We start from the raw sequence: 16,307 nt of genomic DNA, 5'->3' as shown, positions 1-16,307 counted from the left end.
CTGAGATCTGAGAATCACATTTTGAAGCCAGCCCAGGCAGGAAAGCCCACAAGACTTTTACCTCCAATTAACCACCAAAAACCTGGAAGTGGAGCTGTGACTCAAAGTTGTAGAGCACTAGCAAAAGAAGTTCAGAGATAGGACCCAGGCCCTGAGTTCAAGTCCCAGCACAAGTACAAAAAATTTTTACGAGGACCATGTATAGAGAACTCATTAATTACTAATACAGAACTGCTCAACATCCAAAGTTAAATTTTGGCCTATCTACTCAACTGCTATAATGAAGAACAAATTACTGACCCATGTTACAATACAGACGAATGCAATAACATCATGCTCAATTAAAGAAGCCAGGCAAAGTTGGTAGAATTCTATTATAAGATCTACCTAGGCATTGGTGGCTACACCTGTAATCCTAACTACATAGCAAAGATATGGAACCAACCCAGATGCCCCTCAGTAGATGACTGGATAAACAAGATGTACTTATACGCAAGGGAATTCTATGCAGCCATCAAAAAGAATGACGTCGCCCCATTTGTAAGGAAATGGAAAGACTTGGATAAAATCATATTAAGTAAAGTAAGCCAGATCCAAAGGAACATAGGCTCCATGGTTTCCGTCATTTGTAATAGTACACATCTAGGACTCTCCTAGCATAGGATTACAATACCTCAAAACCTAGGTACATATATGGTCATATAGGATGAGACTAAATGAAAGGACCTCCAGGATATGGAAACAAGAGCTTTATCTTGTGTGATTGCCGTTCTTAATGTACTATGTTATTTCTCTTCTTTTTTGTTTCCCATTGGTTAATCTCATATTGTTACTATATCTGACTTTGTTACCTGGTATATTGTATATAGATATATTTGTTTATTTGAAATAGGAAAGGGAAGGGGGAAAAGAAGATGATTGGGAGGGGGTAGAGGGAGGAAAATGGGAACAAAAACATGAGAAGGGGTATCAATGTACCTTCTATCTGATGAATATAACTGTAACCCTTCTATACATTATCCTGACAATAAAAAAATAAAATAAAAAGCCCAACAACATTGCCAAGATGCTGAGTTCAAGACCCAGCACTGGCAAAATAATAACAATAATAATAACAATAAAGAATCTAGGAAAGATACCTTTCAGGAAACAAATGGACAGCTTCCTAGACCTGGGACAGACATGAGGTTAAATAGAGTGCAGAAACTTTCCAGGGCAATAGAAATGTTCAAAAGCTGGATTATATGGTCACAGAAATATAGAAGAATACTACAAATACTACAATGTACAGTAGGTAAATTTTATGTAATGCAAATTATACCTCAAAATGCATTTTTTTCATAAAGCAGTATAATTCTTTATTGCTGGGGCACATAAGCAGAAGCTGCAATGGGTAGTCTCAGAAAATACTTGGCATCATTGTGTAGTCCTAGGATCTTGTGCACTTTTCAACCATATTTTTTTTACAGCTTTTATGACTTTTCTTCTAAATATTTCACTTGCAACAACAAAAATGTTCTTCACCTTTCGTCCTGTGAAGGCAGCTCGATGAAGTGGTGTATCTCCCATGTCATTTAACACATTCACATCCGCACCAGCCTATAAACATAAAAACTTTACGCATCTTCCATATATCAAGAAATATGAAAAAGAATAGACTTCCTTACAAATACATCAAATGCTTCAAAAGTTAGCATCATTAGTATTGCTTAGTTGTTACTACTAAGAATAAATTCAATTCATGGTAAAAGCAAAATAGGTTTCCTAAAGGCAAAAAAAAAAAAACTACTAGATAAGAAAAATGAACAGCTGCTTTTCTTTAAAATGTATACATCCTCATTCTACCTCAGTGGTCATACTGAGGTATAAGGTCTCTGGTCTCTTAAAAGGTATAAGAGTCTTTGAATTCTAATAAGTTTTCAGGCTAAAAATAAATACCACCACCATTTCAACATACAGATAATTTTAAGAGGCAACCAATTTCAAAACTTTCTTTTTTTGGCGAGGGGGTGGGGATGGTAATGGGGCTTCTACTCAGCCTGAACACTGTCCCTGAGCTCTTCAGCTCAAGACTGCCACCCTACCCTCGAGCCAAGCCCCACTTCTCGTTTTCTAGAGGTTAATTGGGGATAAGAGTTTCAGGTCCTTTTGTGCCCAGGCTGGCTTTGAACCTTGATCTTTAGATCTCAGCCTCCTGCGTAGTTAGGATTATAGGCGTGAGCCACCGTGTGGCTTTCAAAAGTTTCTTATGGGAAAAATAATACATATTGAGAAATACATGGTTTCCATTCTCATTAAGAATAGTGCTAAGATTTTTACTTTTTTAAATTATGCAGGATTTACTTAAGTTTTTGTAATTGTTATGTACATCTTCATTGACTAGCATGCCATTTTAAAAAGCTAGGATCATAGGGCCAGGAGTTTGGCCTAGTTGTAGAGTGCTTGCCTAGCATGCACAAAGACCTGGGTTCAATTCCTCCATACCACATACATAGAAAAAGCCAGAAGTGGTGCTGTGGCTCAAGTGGTAGAGCTCTAGCCTTGAGAAAGCCCAAGGACAGTGCTCAGGCCCTGAATTCAAGGCCAGGACTGGAAAAAAAAAAAGTGCAATGTCACACCTATAATCCTAGCTGTTTAGGAGGCTTATATTTGAAAAACACAGTTTGAAGCTAGCCCAGGAAAGAAATTATGAGACTTTTATCTTCAATTAAGCACCAAAAAAGCCACAAGTGGGGTGGTGGCTCAAGTGGTACAGTGCTAGCCTTGAGCAAAGAAAGCCTAGTGATAGTGTCCAGGCCCTGAGTTCAAGCCCCAACACCAGCACACACACACAAAAAGGCAATCTTGTAAAAAGTAATGTGAAAAAAATTGAATTAAAAATAGAATTTTAATAAAGCTAACCTAGTTCATGTGGTTATTAAAGAAATAGTGTTTTCATGAGTTATTGCTTTAAATAAAAAGAAGCTAACATAGCTCAGTTGGCTTTTCTAAGACTTAAACCTTTAATTTCCACAGTATATCTTTTTTTTTTAACTATTTTTTTTGTCTTTTCTTTTTTGGCACTGGGGATCGAACCCAGGAGGTTGTACTTCCTAGCAAGCGCTTTGCCACTGAGCTACATCCCAGCCCATCCACAGTGTATCTTTAAAAAAAAAAAATTAAAGCCATAAACAGACCTTCAACAGATCATGAACAACTTGTTTATGTCCAAAATAGGATGCCAGATGAAGAGGTGTCCATCCCAAGTTAGACTTACTTCTTCCTAAAAATAAAAAAAGTAAAGCACCTTTAGGCATTATTCTATAGCTTTATAGTAAACTGAACTTCTCCCTATAAGCTACATGAATAATCAGCCAATGGCTCTTCATGGCAAGAGACATGACACAGTATAACAAGTATAAGACATATAACAAGTACAATGAATTAGGGATTAACACAATAGATTACATACAACTTTGATGCTGCTCCATTTTGGAGGTACTGGGGTTTGAACTAAGGATCACCTTTTTGACACAATATCCTTATCCCTATAGAGCAGAAGGACTGGGTTATATCAAACTACATGATTCCTAGCAGTCTGCTGCCTTCAAGCTTCTGAATCTTTTACCATCTTACCATTGTCTAGTAAAACATTGCCATTCTCTTGTAGTAACCTTTAATGACAAGCAACTCTTTACTTGTAGTATTAAGAATCAAACCAGGGATAGGAAAATACTATGTTCACAGCCCTACCAACTCTCTTTGAAAACCTGCATTACTTAAGGCGAGTGAACTAAGGAGCCAAAGCAATCAATATTTCCTGAAACATTTGGAACCCTGTTAGCTCTACAGATAGTGACTGAAAATTGACTTAGATAAAAATCTCAATTAATGAAGGATATTGGCTTTCCAGAGCAGTAAAATCCAACTATATAACCAGAAATAGTAAAATACATTGAAATGTCAGATCTTGGAAAAAGAACTAACGTTATGGACATGGTCTTGGAGATAAACATAACTACATAGACATAAAAATCTATGATGGGCTATATACTCTATAGACATAATGTTTTATTATATAGATTAATATGTATCTATGACAAACACTCAGCTTAATTTTAATTATGCTCTAAAACCTAAGTGCCAGTGCTTGTATATAGATTCCCTTCTTGAATACTTGTTTGTTAACATGACATTTGAAATATGATGAAAAATCAATGTTAATAAATTCCTTAATAAAAAAAAATTTAAAAGAAAAAGAGCTAAGGACAAAACCTGGGTACATAAGGTCATACAGGATGAGACTAAATGAAAGGAACTCCAGGATATGAAAACAAGAGCTTTATCTTTGTGAATGTAGTTCTTAACATATGATGTTATTTCTCTTCTCTTTTGTTGCCCTTTGGTTAATCTCATATTGTTACTGTATCTGACTTTGTTACCCAGTTTATTGTATATATGTTTATTTGAAATAGGAAAGGGAAAGGGGGAAAACAAGATGATTGGGGGGAGGGAAATGGAGACAAAAACATGAGAAGGGATCTCAATGTGTGAGCAATAATGCACCAACTATCTGGTGAATGTAACTGTAATCCCTCTATACATTATCAAGACAAAAAAGAAAAAGAGCTAAGGATAGGAATAGTATAATTGACTGTCTGGGGTGGGGGGAAGCTATACAATTCAATTTAGAAATAAAATAACCTTACAAAAATTTTAATCAAACTTCAATGAATAACAATACATCTCCATCAAATACCCAATCTCATCATCCTGGAGGATCCATCAAAGGCCAGGAGCTCATTCTCCAGGAGAAGCTGAATGGCTAAAATGGACTACAGAATCTCAGATGCTCCCTGGATTTCAGGTTCTGAACAATATTTTTCAGGTCACCCACCTCTGAGAACCAACCATAGGCTTAGAAAATTTACCTCAGAAATCCATGAGACTGCAGCTGCCAATGATTTACCCAAACCACTCCATCTATTTCTTCTCCAGAGTGTCCTATAGAACCCCAGTGGCTCTCTTTCACATCTACTTAACTGTTACTTGTGTCTTTTGCTCTGAAAAGAAACCTAGTTTCCCTGATAATCAACCCTGCCTCCATTCCCACATACCCACTGCACCTAACTGAACAGAGGCTATAGGAAGAACCTCTTTATCAAAACTATCTTGGTCGATCGTTTTTCTTTTGAGCCACAGCTCCCACAACACCACTTCTGTCGCCTCTGGCAGCTCCTAGTGGCTGACATTCACCAAATAACTTTAAATAACAAACTCTTTCTCCCCACAACAAGTCCTGCCACCATCCGAGAGCTGTCTATTGGTGCTCCCAGTCTATTTCCTAACTTCCCTTGTTTCTCAAAAATTGTTCTCCTGACTAATGTGGGCTGCCCACTGACGCCTTCAATCTACATGTATATAAATATTCATTCAAAAACTACCCTTCCCCAATTCACAACTGACTGCTCCATTATTCACCTACTTTTCCAGCCTTCTCCTTTTACCAAGGATAAAAAGTTTGTGCTGGTTCTGATAGCTCACACCTATAATCCTAAAATTAGAGGATTACACTTTGAAGTCAGCCAGGCAGAAAAGACCAAGAGACTCCATCTCCAAAATAATTAGACAGAAGGATGACTAAAGTGGTTGAATGCCAGTAGAACAAGCAAGCAAGTACAAGACCTTGTATTCAAACACCTAGCAATGGCAGAAGGAAAAAAAAAAGATTTATTGCATGCAAGATTAAGGTTGAATATTGTAAGTAGTTTAGACACATGAAATTTTAAAAAAAATTCAAAGCTCACCTTTGCAATTAATGTCAGCAATTACTTCATTCTTCTTCATGGTTTCTAATAGCTGTCTTACCTCTTCAACATTGCCATTTCTGGCATGATGAAGAAGCTGCTGCTCTGTTTCTGTGTTCATTTCTAGATTAATGATGATGACATTGGTTTTATCTAGATACTACCTACGAATAAAGAAAGGAAAACAAAACATCTTTTTGCAACTACTAAGACAGACACAGTAAATTGTTTTGCAGAGCCAAAATTCAAATGAGACTCCTTGCTTTGTGTAATTTTACCAAAGTAAGTACATTAGACTTAAGTGCAAGTTTAGTTTCCTTATCTACAAAATACAACCAACCTCCAGGCACTAGGGGCACATACCTGTATCCCTAGCTACTTGGGAGGCTGCTAAGGGAAAGTTCACAGCTGTAAGTTCAGCCCAAGCAGTAAACTCTTCAAAACTCCATCTCTATGAAAGAAAATGAACGTGGTGATGTATCCTTATTATCACAGCTCTAAGGAGAAGCCTATAGTAGGTAATCAAAGCCCAAGCCTGTGCCTGAGCAGGAAGTGTGACTGTATCTCAAAAATAAGCCAAGTACAAATAAGGGTTGGACATGTGACCCAGCAGCATAACAAAAGCAACAAGAATGAGGCCCTGAGTATAAACTCTAATACCTGAGGGGGGGGGGGGTGGAAAAACTCCTGAGCACTTGTGAGATTCTATAGAAGTATTTTGTTAAGCACATGGTATTATACAAATAGAACTAAAATGTGACCAGTTATATAGAAATATTATGACAATAAAAATATAAGTTAATATATTCAAAAGCTGTCCAAAAATATGAATAGATTTTTAGATAACAAGTCTTTCTGGAGTCTATTTTTATCTTATGCTATTACCAAGCACAAACTAAATGCTAAAAATTACAACTAAATTTGAAGTATGTCAACATGAGCAATATAAATTGCTATTTATATTTTATATTATACATCCCAGAAGTACATATTTCAGTTTAATCAAGTTAAACAAAGCAAACATTTGCCCATTAGATAAGCAAAAGTAAAAGATTGCACACATATAGCACAAGCATGAGTAGAAAATGTACACTGATGAACTGATAATAAATATGAATCTATGTCGGGGTCCTTCATCCCCAGTCCCTCTCGACTAGTCAGAGGGATGGGAAAAACACACCCCGACCAGTCCAAACCACAAGAGGAGAGACCCACTGTCCTCCCACACTCAGCCTTCCTTCCCCGGAGCATGAACAGAGACACCACACAGCGTCATCAAGGCAGAAAAATCTCTCTCTCCAGAAAAACGCCCTCCTGAGGAAGTCCCTCCAGTTAATAGACCCTCACTCTAGGTCCCAGCAGAGAGTGATCAACAATAACACATATGTAACCAATCATAATCAAGTCTTGCGCCCTGCCTCTTGTGCCTTGCCTTGTCTCAGCAGAAAGTTATTAGACATGGCATTACTCGGCCCCCAACAAATATAAATGCATACAATCATTCATAAGTTATACTGAAAATATAATGATGAATGGTGAACAAATGAAGCAGTGGTATTCACTAGAAACTCTGTTGAAAATTAACTATGTGTCTTGTGGGTGGGAATGGGAGGGAAAAACTGGAAGTGAGGGAAGGGGTGACATGGTTCAAAAAGAAATGTACTCATTATCTGACTTATGTAACTATAATACCTCTGTATATCTTTATAATAACAATAGAAAAAGAAAAGAGCTGTAATCCTAGGTACTCAGGAAACTGAGATCTAAGGATTACAGTTCAAAGCCAATCATGGCAGAAAAGTCTGAGACTCTTCTCTACAATTAACCCACAGAAAATCAGAAGCGGCACTGTAGCTCAAGGTGGCAGAGCACTAGTGTTGAGCAAAAAAGCTCAGGGACAGTACCCAGGCTCTGGGTTCAAGCCCCAGGACAAAAAGGGGGGGGTAGTGGGAGCAGAAGGGAGGGAAGAAAGAGAAAGAAGAAAGAACAAGAGGAAAGAAAAGGTAATGATTTAACGATTTTGCAATCCCAAATAAGCTTCAAAGGCTACACATGCCACTAGATGTCAGTAGCTCACAGCTATACTCCTAGCTACTTGGGAATCTGGAGGATCACATTTTGAAGCCAGCACAGACAGAAAGGTCCACTAAACTTCATCTCCAAAATAACCAACAAAGGAAAGGACTAGAAGCATAGCTTAAGAGGTAGTCAGTTGAATAAACAAACCAAGGAAGTGAGAGGTCCTGAGTTTATGTTCCAATACTGGAGGGAAAAAAAATTACTTTGCTTGACAACTCTATTTCTAGAAATACATTTTATAGAAACACAGAGGATAGGGGGGTTTTGGTTTCTGACAGTCCCAGGACTTGAACTCAGGGCCTGAGTACTGTCCTTGAGTTATCTGAAGGCCAGCACTCTCCACATGAGCTACAGTACCACTTCTAGCTTTTTGTGTGTCTGTGGTACTGAAGAATTTGGACCCCATGCATGCTAGGCAAGCACTCTACCATTAGGCCATACTCCCAGCCCCACAAGATTGTTTTATAAGCATGTTCATAAGGATTCTACTACTTGAAATAGTGAAAAAGTTAGAAACTCCTTATCTATCACCAAAAAAAAAAAATCCTCTAGATTGGAGAATGAACAGAACATGTTTCAAAAACTAGCTGACCATGCAGTGAATGCCAGTCTCCACCCCTACTGCACTAATCAGCATTTCTAATTTTAGCAAAGCTAAGTTCTACCTTCCAGGAGACTACGTTACTTATATTCCCCCATGGAAAAGCACATTCCAAAAAGAAAAACACCAGGAGCTCCTGGCAATAGCTAGGATAGATGGGCCTTACAGTGAAGCTTTTTTTTTTTTTCAGGTGACAGCTTTTCCATTCTTATGTAAGAGCCAACTTATTGACAAGACATGTGAACAAAGACTCTAAAATATGTAAGACAGAGATCAAAACCAAATAAAAGGAGAAAAATGATACAAAGAAAAAGTTCAAATAAGAAAACAAGACATTATTCTATGCTTTTAAGAATGACAGGCTGGGGGCCAGGAGTCTGACCTATTGGTAGAGTGCTTGCCTAGCATGCATGAAGACCTGAGTTCAACTCCTTGGTACCACATACCTAGCAAAAGGCTTGAAGTGATGCTGTGGCTCACGTGGTAGAGCTCTAGCTTTAAGAAAAGCCCAAGGACGGTGTTCAGGCCCTGAGTTCAAGCCTCACAACTGGCAAAAAAGAAAAAAAGAATGACAGACTCACACCTACAATCCTAGGTACTCTGAAGACTATGATCTAAGGATTGCAGCTCCAACTGAGCCAGGACAGGAAAAATCCCTGAGACGCTTATCTCCAATTAATTACCAGAAAATAGAAAATGGAGCAGAGGCTCAACCAGGTAGAGCACTACCCTTGAGCAAAAGAGCTCAGAGACAGCTCTTACACTCTTTCTGCCCACAACCAACAAGAATAAAAAGAATGTTAACAAGCTTAGTCAGGAGCAGGTAACTCACACCTGTAATCTTAAGTACTCAGGAAGTTGAAATCTGAGGATCATAGTTCAAAGCCAGCTTAGGCAGGAAGTTTATTTTGGGGGGGCTGAGGGCAGGCCTGTGGCTTAAACTCATGGCCTGACACTGTCCTTGGGATTTCTAAAGCTAGTACTCTACCACTTGAGCCACAGTACCACTTGCAGCTTTTTCTATGTATATGGTACTGAGGAATCGAACCCAGGGCTTCATGCATGCTAGGCAAGCACTCTACCACTAGACCACATTCCTGGCCCTCTGTGAGAGACTTATCCCAATTATCTACCAGAAAACTGGAAGTAGAGTTATGGTTCAAAGTGGTAGAGTGCTAGTTTTGAGCAAAACCACTTAGGGACTGGGCCCAGACCCGAATTCAAGCCCCACAACCAACAAAAAAAAATTTAACAAGTTGGTTGGAAAGGAGTGGGGGGGGGGGAATGTTAAAAGTGACTTTGATCAAGATTCATCACACTCAAACTGCTTTGATGAATGGCAACTCCTTTGTTCAACTATATGAATGTTAAAATGGGGGGGGGACCCGCACTGGTGGGGCTCAGACCTATAATCCTAACAATGCAGGAGGATGAAATATGAGGATTGCAGTTCAAAGTCAGCCTGAGCAGCAAAGTCTGTGAGACTCATATCTCCAATTAATCACCAAAAATCCAGAAGTGGAACTGTGGCTCAAGTGGTAGAGTGCCAGCCTTACCCAGACCCCAAGTTCATGCCCTAGGACCTGTACCAAAAATGAAAACAAAAGGCAAGTATCCAAAACCTCGCAATGTAAGGAAAGCAACAACAATGTATGTTATTTTAGGAAGTATTCACTTGTTGTTCAGATACAAAATCACTTAACTTCTAACTCCATAAAACTTTCATATTCAGTAAGTCTATGTGCTCGTTTTAAAAGAGTCACTCTTCTAGGGGAGAAAGAGCTGACTAAAAGTTATGTCATTTAAGAAAACCATAGAAATAACTATAAAAATATTCATATCAAGTTAACACTAATATTTGATATTTACACTAATAATATTTGATATTAGTCTTTTGTTTATTCTTAATATTTATATAACATATAGACATAGGAACACCAACACTATTTACTTGATATTGTTTTATCTATTTTCAATTGGAAGGTATTCATAAATTATGTATTTAGATACATACATATGGTGTGAAAATTGGTGAAAGTAAATTTCATTGTTGTTTTGCTTTATGAAACTTTTTTTTTGGTCAGTCACAAGGCTTGAATTCTGGGTCTGGGTACTCTCCCTGAGCTCTTCAGCTCAAGGCTAGCACTCCACCACTTTGAGCCACAGGGCCACTTTAGGTTTTCTGGTGGTTAATTGGAGATAGTCTCTCAGACTTTTGTGCCCCAGCTGGCTTTGAACCACGATCCTTAGATCTCAGCCTCCTGAATAACTAGGGATTACAGGTGTGAGCCACCAGCACCTGGCTTTTATGAAACTTTGTAACTTCAGGTGTTATAATTTATTTGTTCCAAATATCAAAAAGTAACCCTAGCTTCACCCCTGCTTTTTTTAAACTTATTTTTTAATTTTATTATCAGAGTAATGTATAGAGAGTTTAGTTACATTTGTAAGGTAGTGAGTACATTACTTCTTGAACATTTTTACCCCTCCCCATGTATTTCTCCCTCCACTCCCTCTGAAGTGGCAGAGTTCCAGCGTATTGTCTTGTGAATATCGCTGTTACACTAATTCATACTTTGTCTCATCATCTTGTTTTTCCCCTTCCCTTCCCTGACTCAAATAAACATATATACAATACATCAGGTACTTAAGATAGATACAGAAAAACAGTGAATAAACCATAAAGGAAAGGAAAATTTAAAAAAAAAAAAGAATAATCACCATAAGGATAAATCTCTTGTGTCCCTATCCTGGATTTCATGTTGCTTAGCCTCTTCCTATATGTACATAGCTTTTGAGCTATCGCACTACTCTGCTAGGAAAATCCGAGACCCATATATAAACCATGGAGCCTATGTTCTTTTGGGTCTGACTTAAGATTTTTTTTCCAAGTCTTTCCATTTCTTTACTAATGGGGCGATGTCATTCTTTCCTCATCTTCGACAAGGTAGCCAAAAACCACAGGGTCTTCAACAAATGCTGCTGGCAGAATGAGCTAAACACCTGTAGAAAACTAAAATTGGATCCTTATTTGTCACCCTGGACCAGAATCAACTTGAAATGGATCAAAGTCCTTGAGATAAAAGCAGATACCCCGAAAATTTTAAAGGAAGAAATAGGAGACACAGGGATCCTCAGCATGTGTTCAAACTTTCTTAATAAACGCCCAGAAAAACAAATCAAAGAAAGGCTGGACAAATGGACTGCATTAAACTGCCAAGCTTCTGTATGGCAAAGAACATAGCCAGCAAGATAAACAGAATGCCTGAGTGGGATATCTTTATAACAGGCAAGCACCTCATATCTAAAATATAACTACAGCTCAAAAATTAAATCTCTCAAAAGCAAATCTGCAAAGAAACAACTATCCCATTAAAATGAGGGATAAAGCTTAGATTTTTTTTTTTACTCCGGCTTTGAATTTTAGCTTTCTGCTTCAAAACAATTGAGTTGATAGGGCTCTGGTGGCTTGCACCACAATTCTAGCTACTCAGAAGGCTGAGATCTGAGGATCATAATTGAAGCCAGACCAGTGAGATACTTACCTCCAATTAACTACCCCCCCAAAATACAGATGTGGAGCTGTGACTCAAGTGGTAGAGCACTAGCCTTGGCAAAACAAAAGAACAACAACAAAAACAGAACAAAAAAAACCCTCAGGAACAGTGCCTAGGCCCTGAATTCAAAACAAAACTGAGTCTACAGAAAAAGAAGAGGTTCCTAAAACAAATATTTTGGTAATAATACAAGGAGTTTCATGGAAAATTACCACTTAATGATAAAATTCCTAAAACTTCAGACAAAATGACTTAAGTTTTCTAATTTTATTTTACATTTGAAAATCATCTTGAAAACTAAACTCACTGTATAATACTAAGCAGTTATGCATTGTGCAAAGTTTGGGGGGGGTGATTTTTTTTTTATGCTGGTCTTAAGGCTTGAACTCATGGCCTGAGCTCTTTTGCTCAAGACTAGCACTCTACCACTTGAACCAAATGTAGCGTTTTTGATAATTTACTTGAGATAAAGTGTTTCACAGACTTTCCTCCTGGACCAGCTTAGAACTGAAGTTCTCAGATCTTAGCCTCTGGAGTAGCTAGAATTACAGACCTAAGCCACAGGCTCTTGTAAGAGAAATATTTCCCCCCTCAATGCTGTTGATAAAAGCGGACATGCATTTTCCACTGTACTACTGTTACACTCCTATTCAAAAAAATTTTTTTAAAAAAGCTATGCCTATGTTGTGCAGGCTGGCCTCTAACACCTATGACTTCAGGGATGCAAGGATCCTCTTCCCTGAGATGTCCAGATACCTGGGACTGGAAGCCAGGACTACTGGCATACGCCACTATACCAGCTTAAAAGGGGAAGCTAAATGGGAAGTTCACAAGTGATTTACTTTCCATTGTCACATGATGGAGAAACAAGGACTGCTTTCACTATACAGGAGCTTCCTACTTGGTAGATTTATAAAGGAATTCAGATAACCAAGTGACCCAATGTATCCTTTCTTACACTTACCCATCCGCTGCCCATCTTAAAAACTGACAGTACTAATACAGTATCAGTGGAAGAAATCATGTAAGGAAAAAACTAGGGGAAGCATTTATATAATATATTGACACCAGAACAATATACACTGCACACAGGAAAGTGTATTTTCTGAAACTGTACTATTGAATTGTTGGCACTGGTAAAACCTGCGTTCTTTCTAGGAACTGAAGGAATTACAAGGCCATCAACAAATTCTGATTGCCATCAGACTGAACTAGAAGGAAGTGGCCAAATACCAAACCATTTAAAGTATCTCAGGTGCTTGTGCTACCTTATCTCTCTCAAGAATATATTACTTTCAGGAATCTTTTTTTCAGTGGGCTTTTTTCAGTACTTAGGAAACTTAGCTTCTAGAAATATCAACAGGTAAGAATTTGCGTAACAAAATTCGAACTGTATATTTGAAAAAGAAAGATGTAACCAATACCCAGCTCTCTCTAAAGCCAGCAGAAGAATAACTGTAATATATTTATTAGACATCAAACCACATTATTCTCAGAAAAGTTTTTTAGGAGCTGGGAGTTTGGCCTAGTGGTAGAATGCTTGCCTAGCATGCACAAAGACCAGGGTCGACTTCTCAGTACCACAAATATAGAAAAGCTGAAGTGGTGCTGTGGTTTCAGTGGTAAAGTGCTAGCCTTGAAGAATGCTCAAGGACAATGCTCATGCCCTGAGTTCAAGTCCCAGGACTGGCACAAAAAAAGGGTTTTGTTTTTTTTTTTTTTAAAAAAAAAAGGACTGTGGGGCACTGCCCTTGAGCTCTTCAGCTTAAGGCTAACGCTCTACCACTTGAGCCAGTGTCACTTCCAGTTATTTTTGGTGGTTAATTGAAGACTGGAGTTAAAGAGCCTCAAAGACTTTTAGTGCCTGGGCTGGCTTTGAACGGCGGTCCTCAGATCTCAGCCTCCTGAGCAGGTAGGATTACAGGGGAGGAGCCACTAGCACCCAGCTTTTTAATAATAAAAAAAAAACTTGAATTGTTCTTTCAATCACAGTGTCACTTGCCTTTAAGAGATTACTAGAGAAGAACTATTATGGAACCATTAGCATATGAAGTCTAAGTGGGTACTACTTGAAAAGTATCTGCAAAAATGAGCCTCCAAAGACAGGGATTAGCCACCATGCAGTTTCACAATGAAATAGTTATCAAGTGTCATCTGATTAAAAAAAAAAATTAAAGCCTTATCTAGAGGGGCAACTCTTTCTGATAAGTGAGACCGTTATCTACGTTGAATAGCTATTGCTCAGCCACAGGGAAATTGGGGGCGGAGGAGTGGAGGGATTAATGTTACTGACCATTCGTTGAAAATACAGCTTCCCTAGTAATTTAGAATTAGCAGAGAGGGGTTTGTAGCCATTCTGTAGTTAATATAGAGGTACTTACAATCTCATCTGAGTGGCCTATAATTTAAGGTTAGTTACTACACAATAATAAAAACCTACCAGACCAGGGTTCGAATGCAAACAACAATAACCCCCAAAATAAATCAAACTAATTTCCAAACGCTGAGTAGAGACAAGAACGTTCCAAACTCTATATTCAGAATGCCATCTAATGCGGACGAACAAGCAACTGCAGAGGGAAACGTCATTGTCTTAATGATCAACCGCCCTTAAAACCTCACAGATGCACGGGCAACAACACGGAAGCAGCCTTACTGACCACCACGCCGCCGACATTTCAATTGCACAACAGCGTTGGCCTAAGGAGGGGCACCTGAGAATGGAACCGGGCTAGCCCCTTCCAACGCCTCGGGCCCCTCCGCAGGGCCGGGGGAGGCGGGTGGTTACAGCTGGGGTCCCTCACAGGGCTCTGCGATCTCCTTTCACTGCTTTCCCGGTGCGTGGCGCGCGCCGCGCGGGACCTGGTCAGGTCACATGAACGCCGTGTGACTCCTATTGCGTGTCAGTCCGCCTGGGGCTGGGAGGAAAAGTGCAGTCAGGACGCCCCCCAGACACCGGCGGGAAAGGGTTGCAAGAGGGGACTCCGTGGGTGAGGCAAGCGGCCCCGGCGCGGGACAGCAACAAGTGCCCACGGCGTGTGGCTTCTAACAACTTCCCGAAGCGCTGGAGAAGCCGCTGACGGCCGCCCGGGAGGCCATGCTCCGCGACCCCCGACCGACCTCCCACGCGCAGGAAGGAGACCACGGCCTGCCCGCCACACAGCCCACTCCGGGCCTCCAGGCTCCCAGCGGCCAGGAACGCCCGGGGTCGGCCGCGAGAAACTGACCTCGGTGGTCACCCGGGTTCCGGAGACGAGGGCCGCCGGGAGCGCAGGCCTTCCGCCTGTCCACCTTACGGCGGTGGAGCGGCGTCACCAACTCGGGCTGGCGCTGGCCTCCCAGCGCGGGGAGCCGCGGATGGCGCGGCTTCGCGGGTGACGCCGCTGCTTCCCGCGACCCGCGGACGAGCGCGCGCGCTCCAGAACAGCTGGAGCTCTGCAAGACACGTGACCCGGGGCGTAGCCAGGCCACGCCCCCGGCTGCTCCAGAGTGGGCGGGGCGAGCGTGGAGAAGGCTTGGCTGTAACTCCCATCTAGGGTCAGGGGTTGGACCTTGGTGCTCCTACCCACCGAATTCCTACCTGAAATCTGGGGACCACCCCTACCTAGAGCTAACAGGTGACCAGAGAAATCTCTGAATTAAAGCAAAATGTAAATACTGGGTTAATACTCTGAACGGTATATACTAAACCTATCCGTCATCCAGCTTTCCAGATGTTTTACCCCCTTGGGTGGTGACTTGACTTGGGAACTTATTTGGCAGTGTAAATGAGCTATGGCTCTTTCTTTCACAAGTCAAAAGATGGCCTTAAAGTGAAATAACATAACTATTAGAAAATACGTGAGACATAAAATAGAAATAAAGATGTATGAAATTTCATGTCCTCGTCCCCTAATCTTTCAAGAATAGCACCCTTTCCAGATTGGAAGGTTCAAAACCCATGTACAATTTCAGCTTAAAAACTATTTATGCGGCCCCCGGAAGTGGCGCATGCCTGTAATCCTAGCTATTCAGGAGGCTGAGATCTGAGGATCGAGGTTCAAAGCCAGCACGCGGAACTAAAGTCCATGAGACTCTTCCCTCCAATTAACTGCCAGGAAATCGGAAGTACTGCTGTGGCTCAAGGGGTAGGACGGTAGCCTTGAGCTGAACAGTGCCCAGGCTCAGAGTTCAAGCCACATGACATACATATATATATATATGCATAGCTAAAATAACAGGAAGTTATAAGTTTTTCTACTTTTTTAATTTTATAAGTGTATTAAGTGAACATATACTTTTACA

General features: G+C 40.2%; 1 protein-coding gene across 3 annotated transcripts in view; it reads right to left on the bottom strand.

Moving 5' to 3' along the window:
* Osbpl1a (oxysterol binding protein like 1A) overlaps window positions 1-15,354 on the bottom strand; it is a 175,836-nt gene extending 160,482 nt beyond the window's left edge. The window contains exons 1-5 of one of the 3 annotated variants that reach the window (XM_090353318.1): window positions 15,251-15,354; window positions 6,150-6,237; window positions 5,787-5,950; window positions 3,177-3,262; window positions 1,525-1,599 (exon numbers count right to left, since the gene is read on the bottom strand). In XM_090353318.1, coding sequence (XP_090209444.1) covers window positions 1,525-1,599; window positions 3,177-3,262; window positions 5,787-5,907 — 282 coding nt within the window. In that variant the 5' untranslated portion in view covers window positions 5,908-5,950; window positions 6,150-6,237; window positions 15,251-15,354. The remainder of the gene's footprint in view (window positions 1-1,524; window positions 1,600-3,176; window positions 3,263-5,786; window positions 5,951-6,149; window positions 6,238-15,250) is intronic. The other 2 variants (XM_090353320.1, XM_090353319.1) reach the window with 2 other exon arrangements.
* Window positions 15,355-16,307: the final 953 nt, after the last annotated feature.

Source organism: Megascapheus bottae, chromosome 19 (assembly GCF_031878675.1).
Source record: "Megascapheus bottae isolate mThoBot1 chromosome 19, mThoBot2.hap1, whole genome shotgun sequence".
Lineage (NCBI taxonomy): Eukaryota > Metazoa > Chordata > Mammalia > Rodentia > Geomyidae > Megascapheus > Megascapheus bottae.
The sequence above is the reverse complement of the archived record's forward strand: the minus strand, read 5'-3'. Positions and strand labels throughout refer to the sequence as shown.